The 12,190-nt window shown below is 38.0% G+C and overlaps 1 protein-coding gene across 3 annotated transcripts in view; it reads right to left on the bottom strand.

Annotated features, from left to right (window-relative positions):
* DLG2 (discs, large homolog 2 (Drosophila)) overlaps positions 1-12,190 on the bottom strand; it is a 2,340,373-nt gene that overhangs the window by 615,800 nt on the left and 1,712,383 nt on the right. For all 3 annotated transcript variants that reach the window (XM_010853191.1, XM_010853193.1, XM_010853192.1), the window contains one exon: positions 9,882-10,018. In XM_010853191.1, the coding sequence (XP_010851493.1) occupies positions 9,882-10,018 (137 nt within the window). The remainder of the gene's footprint in view (positions 1-9,881; positions 10,019-12,190) is intronic.

Raw genomic sequence — 12,190 nt, 5'->3', positions numbered from 1 at the left:
CATGCATAGCATTCAAGAGCTTACCATGAGATTCAAACACATAACCAAGATTGAGAACCAGAGGGGTTGAGTAAACTGCTGAAAGGACTGTGGTTTTAGAAAATTGCTATCTGGGTCTGAATCTAATCTCGCAATTTATTCGTTATATAATATTGAAAATCTGTTTGCATCTTTGAGGTCCAACTTTCTCTTCCGGAAAGTAAGAAGAGCAGCAATGACTGCCCTATCCATCTCTCAAGTGTTGGAGTCAGGAGGTGCCGGGGGTGAAAGATCTTTTTTAAAGAGGAAATGGTGTCTTGGTAGGAGGAAAGAGCTCTGTGCAGAGGCAGTTACAGCTTCAGTTCTTATCTAAGGTTGGTCTAAACCAAGTGCTTTAAAGTCCTTTTCATTATTCAGATAATGCCTACATATCTGCATGGTCTTCAAGATGATTTTCTTATTGATATTTGGGTGAAACAAAGTGATACTGGGTCCTCACAATTAATACTCATTCTGAATATTAAACTGTTTCTACTCATCCTCCCTAAATCTATTTATGTTCTCACCATACGATGCAGATTTTGGAATAAAAATAAGAGATGCTCACACATAGCACATCCCAGAGTGACTCCACTAAAAAGTAGGTGTCTCATAAGTGTTCCTTAAAAAAAAAAAAAGGTTTCATAATAGAATATATTTGAAAGCTATGGTACTAATCAAAGTTAAATTAGTTCCTTGACTGGAAGACTTCACAGACTCCTAAACACGCTAAAGTTTGCTGAGAATCTACAAGAGAGGTGAGATACCAGTTGACTTATTTGACTATAGATCCTTTTCTTTTTAATGTTTTTCTTAAATTTTACTTATTTACTTACGGCTGTGCTGGGTCTTCACAGATCAAATAGCAGCTACTCTCCAGCAGTGGCCCCAGGGCTTCTCATGGCAGTGGATTTTTTGTTGGGAGTACAGGCTCTAGGGCAATGGGCTTCATCACAGCTATGAAGCCTGTGTGTCCCGGAGCCCATGCTTAGGAGCCTGGTGGCATGTGGAATCCTCCCAGACCAGGGTTCAAACTTGTGTCTCCTGCATTGGCAGGCAGATTCTTAACCACTGCACCACCAGGAAAGTCCTATAGATTCTTTTCATATTTTAAAACACACTGGGGTAACACTGATCTAAGGCAACCAAAGATGGGTGTGACTTGCCCAAGATCAGTTAGGTAGAGTTAATGCTGGCTGCCAGGGGCTTCAATCTAGTGATCTTATCTTTGAGTCCATTGCTTGTCCTTATTATTTCAATGCCTCATTTACATTTCCTCTTATCTACCAGCTTCCCTTCAAGCAAATGAAACAGACCTTCTTTCTGTAAAAGATGTAAAAGTTCTCTTACTGAGTTTTTTCTTCAAATGTCAAGCAAATCTTACAGAAAAAAGAGACTAATATAAATTTCAAATCATGATGTGACAAGGGGCTTTACTGATTAACAGTTGCTGTAGAGAGGACAATTAGATGACCTGAGTGTGTGTGTGTTGTGTGTGCTAAGTTGTTTCAGTTGTGTCCAACTCTTTGTGACCCCACGGACTATAGCCACCGGGCTCCTCTGTCCACAGGATTCTCCAGGCAAGAATGCTGCAGTGGGTTGCCATTTCCTACTCCAGGGGATCGTCCCGACCCAGGGATCAAACCTGGGTCTTTTACATCTCTGAATTTGGCAGCAGGTTCTTTACCACTAGGCTCCAACATTGAGCTCCAATACACTGGCCACCTGTGTGAAGAGTCAACTCACTGGAAAAGACCCTGATATTGGGAAAGATTGAAGGCAGGAAAAGGGGATGACAGAGGATGAGATGGTTGGATCGTATCACCAGCTCAATGAACATGAATTTGAGCAAACTGCAGGAGTTTGTGATAGACAGGGAAGCCTGGCATGCTGCAGTCCGTGGGCTTGCAAAGAATTGGATATGACTTAGTGACTGAACAACAACAACAGATTCAAAGTTTCTGGTATTGTGTAAAAAAAGATGAAGAAGATCACACTTCTGTCACATGTGTGGTTCTATGTATTACCATGGCAGGGTTTATTAAAAGCCACTGTGTAAAAATAAATGAAAGAATTGGAAAATTATCAACACTGTTAGCCTACGACCATCTGTTCCAAAAAGTTCAAGGCCAACAGGTAATCTATTCAGTCCAAGACTACAACAGTAATCTACAATCCATTAAAATCATATGTCACTGGCATTTGAAAAAATAATTGAAAAAATAAATAAAATTATAGTGAATGATACTAAATGCCAAGTAGCAGGGGAAATTTAAAAAGCTGCTATTTTGATAAGGAGAATATATACTACACATCTGGGTGACCCATGAAACAACAGAGAGTTTGGCGTTAAGGTCACTTTATTTAAAACACTAAGGGGCTTATTGCAAAGGTGACAGGAAATAAATATAGAAGTCAGATGCAATAATCCTGCCTTTTTTAAAGTGGAAGAATAATATTATAAAGAATCAAAAGAGGTTTTGTTAAAAGGGTAATCTTTGCAGAGGATAAATGGATGTACGGCAAAATTTACCGCAAGAGTGACAGGAAAAGCACAAAACATCTTAAAAGATGGAGACGTGGAGAACGGGCAAGGCATAACTTTTCAAACAAACGTGGAGGAGGAATTAACATTCATCATTGAGTTTCCAAGGGAGGAAGACTGAATAAATGGAGAGATGTATCGGGAAACACATTTTGATTTTAAGGAAAATGATGGTTAGTATCTAATAGATAGCTCCGAGAACGCATTCAGTTCTCCGTCCTTAGAGAGTTCTAGCAGAGGTGAGGCACTCCTTCCTAGGGTTGTGTTTCTGTGGTATTCTGATGCATCAGATGAGAGTTGGATGAAGACAACATATAAGACAGAAACCTTTCAGTTCTGAGATACAAGAAATACTTAGGGGAAAAAGTACCCAATTTGCAGTTGAAGAACTGAAAGGTTTATTACTAATGATCCCCGCACTACCACCAAAAGATCCCTCTTACAGCAGGGTAGATGTTTCAACTTCCTGAATTAGGGTGATCTAGCCACAGAAGTCTAAAGAAGTTAATGGAGTTTCACTTTAGGTCAGTTTACTCACAGAACTATGAATGAATTTTCCCTAAGAAGCGTGAGAGGGGAGTGGCACAAATTGTTTTAGAAAAAGAAAAGAATATCTATTTAGAGAAAAACAGTGTGGTACAGCTGGTAAATCACAAAATCTAAATTATTCACACTTCCTTTGGGGAAGGTTAGGAGAGGAGAAAGAGAAAGAAGATATAAATGCAGGGTTGTAAAGGGAAGAAGAGGTGGATACAAGTGACATAAGAAGAGAATTAATAAATTGGTTGAAACAAGATAATTCATCTTTTGGGGAGGTTTCTGTTATTATTATTTTTTCCTGTATGCTCTCTCTCATGGTCATTTTTCTTTCAGAATTTTATAAAATGAATCATTTTCTTTCATTTCCAGATTCAGCTTGGCAGTTGCCTTGGAACTACTAATTAGGTTTTACTTATGTAAGATGAGAGAGACCTATTATTGTTGAAGGTGCATTTTTTTTAAAACTATGCTTTAACATTCAAAACAGTTGAGGATTATGTCACAGCTATTTTGGAAATCATTGTATCTACGATGAATCTCCAGAAAATGATAATGGGAAAATAGCTTGGTGCCTAGAAAATCCTTTGACAGAATTTTCTAGACTTTGTGTTTTTTTTTTATTGTTTTTAAGAATTTGAATATAAAGCTAAAAATTTAAACAGAACTTCAAGATATCAGCACACTTCTAGCATGACATTGTAATAGCAGCAGTTGAAGAAATACAAGAAGAGGTCCAGAAGAGTTATCTACACCCAAATTCTTGTAGAACAATGAGCCAAAGGTCAAATCAATCACTAACTATGACACACTATGGGAGGGAATGGCAAACCACTCCAGTATTTTTGCTGCAAGAACGCCATGAACAGTATGAAAAGGCAAAAAGATATGACACCAGAAAATGAGCCCCACTGGTCAGAAGGTATACAATATGCTCCTTGGGAAAAGCAGAGGGCAATTACTAATAGCTCCAGAAAGAATGAAGGGGCTGGGTCAAAGACGAAATGATGCTCAGTTGCGGATGTGTTTGGTGGTGAAAGTCAAGTCCAGTGCTGTAAAAAACAGTATTGCATAGGAACCTGGACTGTTAGGTCCATGAATCAAGGTAAACTGGAAGTGGTCAAGCAGGAGATAGCAAGAGTGAACTTTGCCATTTTAGGAATCAGTGAACTAAAATGGACAGGGAGAGGGGAATTTAATCCAGATGGCTATTATATCTGTTACTATGGGCAAGAATACTTTAGATGAAATGGAGTAGCCCTCAAAGTCAACAAGAGTTCAAAATGCAGTACTTGGGTGCAATCTTAAAAATGACAGAACGATCTCGGTTCATTTCCAAAGTAAAGTATTCAACATCACAGATCCAAGACTATGCCCCAACCACTGATGCCAAAGAACTGAAGTTGAATGGTTCTATGAAGACCTACAAGACATTCTAGAACTAACATCAAAAAAAGATGTCCTTTTCATCATAGGGGATTGGAATTCAAAAGTAGGAAGTTAAGAGATACCTGGAGTAACAGGTAAGTTTGGCCTTGGTGTACAAAATGAAGAAGGGCAAAGCTAATAGAATTTTCTCAAGAGAACACACCAGTCATAGCAAACATCCTCTTACAACAACATGAGAAGACTCTATACATGGACATCACCAGATGGTCAATACCAAAATCAGGTTGATTATATTCTTTGCAGCCAAAGATGGAGAAGCTCTATACAGTTAGCAAAAACAAGACCGGGAGTTGATTGTGGCTCAGATCATGAACTCCTTATTGCAAAATTCAGACTTAAATTGAAGACAGTAGGGGAAACCACCAGGCCATTCAGGTATGACCTAAATTAAATCCCTTATGATTATACAGTGGAAGTGAGAAATAGATTCAAGACATTAGATCTGATAGACAGAGTGCCTGAAGAGCTATGGTCGGAGGTTCATGTCAGGAGGTATTGATCAAGACCATCCCCAAGAGAAAGAAATGCAAAAAGGCGAAATGATTGTCTGAGGAGGGCTTACAAATAGCTGAGAAAAGAAGACAAGTAAAAAGCAAAGGAGAAAGGGAAAGATGTACCCAACTGAATGCAGAGTTCTAGAGAAGAGCAAGGAGAAGTAAGAAGGCCTTCTTAAATGAATGATTCAAAGAAGCAGAAGAAAGCAATAGAATGGGAAAGAATAGAGATCTTTTCAAGAAAATTGGAGAGATCAAGGGAACATTTCGTGCAAAGATATGCATGATAAAGGATAGAAATGGTATGGACCTAACAGAAGCAGAAGAGATTAAGAAGAGGTGGCAAGAAAATACAGAAAACTATCCAAAAAAGTTCTTAATGATCCAGATAACCATAATGGTGTGGTCACTCACTTAGAGCCAGACATCTTGGCATGCAAAGTCAAGTGGGCCATAGGAAGCATTACTATGAACAAAGCTAGTGGATGTGACAGAATTCCAGCTGAGCTATTTCAAATCCTAAAACAGGATGCTGTTACAGTGCTGCACTCAATATATCAGCAAATTTGGAAAACAGCAGTGGCCACACGACTGGAAAAATCAGTTTTCATTCCAATCCCAAAGAAGGGCAATGCCAATGAATGTTCAAACCACCACACAATTGCACTCATTTCACATGCTAGCAAAGTAAGGTTCAGAGTCCTTCAAGCCAGGCTTCAACAGTACATGAACTGAGAACTTCCAGAAGTACAAGATAGGTTTAGAAAAGGCAGAGGAACCAGAGATCAAACTGCCAACATTCATTGGATTATAAAGAAAGAAAAGGAATTCCAGAAAAGCATCTTCATTTGCTCCATTGACTGTGCTAAAGCCTTTGGGTGGATCACAACAAGCTGGAAAATTCTTAAAGACATGGGAATACAAGACCATGCAGGTTAAGACGCAATAGTTAGAACTGGACATGGAACAACGGACTGGTTCCTAATTGGGAAAGGAGTACGACAAGGCTGAACATGTGAAATGCCAGGCTGGATGAATCACAAGCTGGAATCAAGATTTCTGGGAGAAATTTCAATAACTTTAGATATGCTGATGATATCACTCTAATGGGAGAAAGTGAAGAGGAACTAAAGAGCCTCTTGATGAGGGTGAAAAAGGAGAGGGAAAAATCTGGCTTAAAACTCAATATTCAAAAACTAAGATCATGGCATCTGGTCCCAGCCCTTCATGGCAAATAGAAGGGTAAAAAGTGGAAGCAGTGACAGGTTTTACTTTGGGGTCTCCAAAATCACTGCTGACAGTGACTGCAGCCATGAAATTAAAGACACTTGCTCCTTGGAAAGAAAGCTATGACAAACCTAGAAAGTGGATTAAAAAGCAGAGACATCACTGTGCCAACAAAGCCCATATAGTCAAAGCTATGGTTTTTCCAGTAGTCATGTACAGATGTGAGATTTGGACCTTAAAGAAGGCTGAGTGCCAAAGAATTGATGCTTTTGAATTGTGGTGCTGGAGTAGACACCTGAATGTCCACTGGGCTGCAAGGAGATTAAACCAGTCAGTCCTAAAGGAAATCAACCATGAAAATTCAATGGAAGGACTGATATTGAAACTGAAGCTTCAATATTTTGGCTACCTGATGTGAAGAATCAATTCATTTGAAAAGACCCTGATGCTTGGAAAGATTGAAGGCAAAAAGAGAAGAGGGCACAGAGGATGAGATGGTTAGTTAGCATTACTGACTCAACTGGACATGAATTTGAACAAACTCTGGGAGATAGTGAAAAACTGTGGAGCCTGGCAGGCTGCAGTCCATGGGATTGCAAGAGGTGGACAAGACTTAGTGACTGAACAACAACACATGTTACTCCTTCATTTTTCAACTCAGTACTATGTAGAATATGAATAGCACAGTTCATTCCATTTCTAAGTCAAGAAACAACAAACTTTGTCTTCTTGAGAGAAGTTGTAAGAGGGAGTTGCCTTATGTCCAAATAATACCTTTCTGCTTCAGAAGCAAAACATCATAGGTACCAACTTTCACATTGAAGGTAATAAAAAACAAGCAAACAAATTTCAGAACATCTCAAGAATGAAAATAGTAGGTCTTCTATATACCCCATAGCCTATAAATATCAGTATCTTTTTGTTCTTGTTCATTTGCTAAGTCATGCCCGACTCCCTGCAAACCCATGGACTGCAGCATACCAGGCTTCCCTGTCTTAAACTTAAAATTTGCTAAGAAGGTAGATCTTGTGTTATGTGTTCTTACTATTTACACACACAAAATAATAATAATAGGAAGAAGAAAAACTGTGGGAAGTGATGGATAATTTTATAACCTTGAAGGTGGTGATAGTTTCATCAGTATGTACTTATCTTCAAAGCCATGGAGTTGTATACATTAAATATGTACAGCTTTTTACAGTCAATCATACCTCTAAATTGCTTTAAAAAGAGAAAATAAAATTGCAGTGACTTCAAGTGGTAAAGAAACCAAAAACTCTTAGTTGTAACTTTGACTAAAGTCATTAATGCTACATTTTTTTTGCCCATTCAGTTTGACCATACTTTTTCTGCTGACAGAGTTCCTTCCTGCATAGTGGCTATTGCCTAGGGCATGACTGGTGCTCAATCTATTATTTTTTAGATAAAGGAATGAATGAATGATGAAGGAAGGAAAGAATTGTGATACTGGAGAAGACTCTAGGAAGGAAGTCTTCCTTTCTCAAGACTTCCTTGAGAGTCTCTTTGACTGCAAGGAGATCAAAGGTAGGAAGGAAATAATTTCCTAGAATAACAAATTCTAGGAAACACATGCAAAGACCACATTTGGTGGTTACAAGCATTTGAAATCCCATTCTATTGCTGACTCTATGACCATGGCCAAGCTAGTAAACCTCTCTATACCTCAGTTTCCCTCTGCTTATAAAAGAGGCTGTTGTGAAAAATACATGCTACATTACAGAAAAGCACTTTTAAAAGAACATGGAGCATAGTAAATGCCAAATAAATGCTAGTTATCAAGATTCATATTAAGCTCTTATCCAGATAATTCAATACAAAAATCACTGACACCTATGAAATTAAGCCAGTGGGACTACAAACAACCTGTCTAGAGCCCAGGGATGTGGGCACAATGAACTTTGAAGTTCAACCTCCAAAGCTTGCACATGTCTTAGAAATTACTATTCTGTTGAAATGGTAGAGGTTGATCCTTCCTAAATACTACTCATGAAAGTACTGGAGACACTGGCTCCCTGTGATAAAGACTCAAGATCCTGGTTCACAAGGGTAGACATATCACTAGATATCCTTCTTGAGAGTTATCTTCTATTGATTTTCAGTATATTATTATCCTGTAGACAATATAAAACAGCAAATGGAGATGAACAGTTTTATTACATGCAACCCCCCCCCAGTATACTGCTTATAATTGCCTACATTTTGCTTTGCCTGCATGTGTGCGCTAAGTTGCTTCAGTCATGTCTGACTCTTTGTGACCCTATGGACTGTAGCCTGCCAGGCTCCTCTATTCATGGGATTCTCCAGGAAAGAATACTGGAGTGGGTTTCCATTTTTTTCCTCCAGGGTATCTTCCTGACCCAGGGATCGAACTCACGTCTCCTGCGTTGGCAGGCAGGTTCTTTACCCCTAGCGCCCCCTGGGAAGCCCAGGAGTTTATTATATAACTCCATGGCTCAGAAAGGGTGGTTGTGTGTTGATGTCAACCACTGACTAAGACTCCTAAAGCCTGCAAGCAGCTGGCAAATAAAACAGTAATAAATCTGTCTGAAAGGAGAAGAGGAAGGATCCATTTATACATGTGACAGAACTCAAATTACGAAACCTTGGAAGTCAAGGACTCTGTCTATGCTGATTGAAGAAAGGAACACAGTGCCATAGAAATGTGCATATCAATAAAGCAGACAGCATTACTTCCTTTGCTAGGCAAAGCCCACCTCTTTACCAGTCTGGATTAAGTAGTCTCTCTGGCTGATAGGAGCTGGATTATATTGGAAGAACAACATATAATCTCTGTGCCTATGGAAACTGGTGAAAACTTAGATTTCTGCTCTTAAAATATCAGCCAATCAGATCCAATTATACCTGTGCTTCTGATATCTCTTACAACAAAATCTGCTCTCTCTTCTTTTCTATTTTTACCAAGGTGACTGCTATGGACTGAATTGTGCTTTCTCCTCCCAAATTCTTATGTTGAAGTTCTAACACCCAACCTGACTGTATATGGAAGTAGGGTCTTTAGGAGGTAATAAATTGGGCTTCCCTGATGGCTCAGATGGTAAAGAATCCACCTGCAATGCAGGAGCCCTGGGATTGATCCCTGGGTTAGGAAGATCCATTGGAGAAGGGAATGGCAAGCCACTCTAGTAATCTTGCCTGGGAAATCCTATGGACAGAGAAGCCTGGTGGGCTACAGTCCATAGGGTCACAAAAAGTCGGACACAACTGAGCGACTAAGCACAGCACAAGGTTATTAATGAGACGACTGGAGGGTGGAGCTCTAATCTAATAGGACACATGACCTTATGAGAAGAGATCTCTCAGGCGAGCACAGAGAAAAGGCCATGGGAGGAAGCAGCAGGAAGACACCTGCCTGCAAGCCAAGAAGAGAGACCTCACCAGAAACTGGATGGGCCAGAACTTTGCTCTTAAATTTTCCCACTTCCAAAACTGTGAGAAAATAAAATGTGTGTTGTTTAAGCCACCTAGAGTATAGTATCCTGTAAAGGCAGCCTAAAATGACTATGACAGTCATACCCTGGAAAATAAGAGCCTTATAAACATACACATGGCCCTGCTTGAGTCACACTCACCATTAGTAGCCTGTCTCCTACTTGCAACCTTCCATCTTTCTGTGCAGCTCCTCCGTCAATAATTTTAGTGACATAAATGCTATTGTCTCCAGGAATGTGCTGGTTTCCCACACCTCCTGCGATACTGAAGCCTAAACCTACAGAAAAGGAACAGAAAAACAAAAGCCTTGTATTGGTTTAAGAAAGTGCTATTAGTCACACTTGAACAGTCAAAAAAAATTAAGCTTTCATTTGTTACAATAGTAATAAATAACAATAAATTCTACTCCAATCAACTTTGCTCTTTAAATATTTGAAAGCTTGCTGATTAATGCTAATAAAGCAGAACCCAAGTGTAGTCCTGCCCACATTTAGTCTATGGGCTCATCTTTGCTGATGCTGTTGTTACTCTAGCATAGCAAACAGAAGTACTGCCAATCATTTGGGTAGAGACCTAGATATTTTTGACCTTTCAAAATGAAAAGTTTAGCCATTTGAACAGTTGACAAATTCTGAGATAAAGAGCCATGAGGAAGATACATTGGATATCGGTGTAATAATTTCAGAGAGAAGGTAAGGATTTGTTCATTGCTTGCCCTTCATGTTTCCTTCTCTGGGTACCTTGTCATATTTTCAGACTTCCTGTTATTAACTTGTAGTTAAAAAAGAATGAACACAAATGAATTATCCCTGCACACAGTCTAAAGAATAAAGAGATTATATACTTTGACTATATTATTTTTATAGCAAACCATGAAATATCAAATCATTTTTAAACATGGAAATTATCCATTTGGAGAGAAGAATTTTACACTGCTATGCCATATAAATTTCTTCCAGTTTTATTGGTATATAATTGACATAGTACTGTATAAGATTAAGGTACATAGAATGATGATCTGATTTATATACATCATGAAATGACTGTCATAATAAGTTCAGTGAACATCCATCATATATAGATACAAAATGAAAGAAACAGAAGCAAATTTTTCCTTGTGATGAGAATCCTTAGGATTTCCTCTCTTAACTTTCTTATCTAACATACAGCAGTGTTAATTATGTTACATATTACACCCCTAGTATTATTTATCTTATAAGTGAAAGTTTGTACCGTGGTGCCTTCATCTAATTGCCCCTTCTCCTCACCCCTCAACTCTTGGTAATCACAACCTTGATCTCTTCTTCTATGATTGAGTTTGCTTGTTTTTGAAGTATAATTGACTACATCACTATGCTATTTTCTATTTATTACATAGTGATTAGATATTTCTATGCATTTCAAAATAATCACCATAGTAAGTCTAGTTACAATATGTCACTGTACAAAAATATTACACACTGACTGACTATACTCCTGACATTGTGCATTTCACAATCATGACTCATTCATTTTGCAGGTGACAGTTTGTACCTCTTAATCTTCCTCGCCTATTTCTTGCCCACCCATCCACTTTCCTCTCCTCTGGCAACCACTTTTTTGTGATCTGTATTTAGAGTTCTGTTTCCATTCTGCTATGTTTGTTCATTTGTTTTCGTTTTTAGATTTCACACGTAAGTGAAATTATACAGTATCTGTCTTTCTCTGTCTGACTTATTTCACTTAGCGTAATATCCTCTAGGTCTATCCATGTTGTCACAAATTTTCATTTAAACTATGGAATGACAACAAGAACAGAGTCATTAAAAATTCATTATGAGGCCATTTTAAAAGAATAACTGATGGACTCTCTAAAAGCATAAGAACAAAAAACCTTCTCAGAATATGATTGAATACATATTCAGGGCGATACTTGTAGCGTATATTTTCATTGTATTTGAAAATTATTATAATTAACATGCAATTACTCAGAAAGGAAGATATAAATAAAAACTTCTATTACTAAAGACAGAAAATCTCTGTAACTTATTTGTCTTCAGCAATTACCACCCCTCCTCCAGTTTTGAAATATCACACACTTGTTTTATGAGGAAATAATCATAAAAATTTTTGGCACTTTATATAACAATAAAAAATACTCCATTTCACTATCCTTGTATTGAATAAATATTGAACAGGGCTATATGCTGTTCTTAAGATAGCATAAATAATTAGTTAATGGAAAAATAATGGCATGGTAAATTATAAAGTAACACCTCTGGAATGATTTCAAGTGAAATGATTTTTCTATTAAATTAACTATAATAGTTAACAATAAAAGAAAAATGGATTTAAATTGGTGGGCACTTAAAGTAAGTGTTATTTAATCTCCTACTAGAGAGGTGACTATTCTGTATTGATGTTTTGACATTGTATAGCTCTATAAATGTATTTCTTTGCCTCTTATTTA

This window comes from Bison bison, unplaced genomic scaffold, assembly GCF_000754665.1.
Source record: "Bison bison bison isolate TAMUID 2011002044 unplaced genomic scaffold, Bison_UMD1.0 scf7180017864324, whole genome shotgun sequence".
Classification (NCBI taxonomy): domain Eukaryota; kingdom Metazoa; phylum Chordata; class Mammalia; order Artiodactyla; family Bovidae; genus Bison; species Bison bison.
The sequence above is the reverse complement of the archived record's forward strand: the minus strand, read 5'-3'. Positions and strand labels throughout refer to the sequence as shown.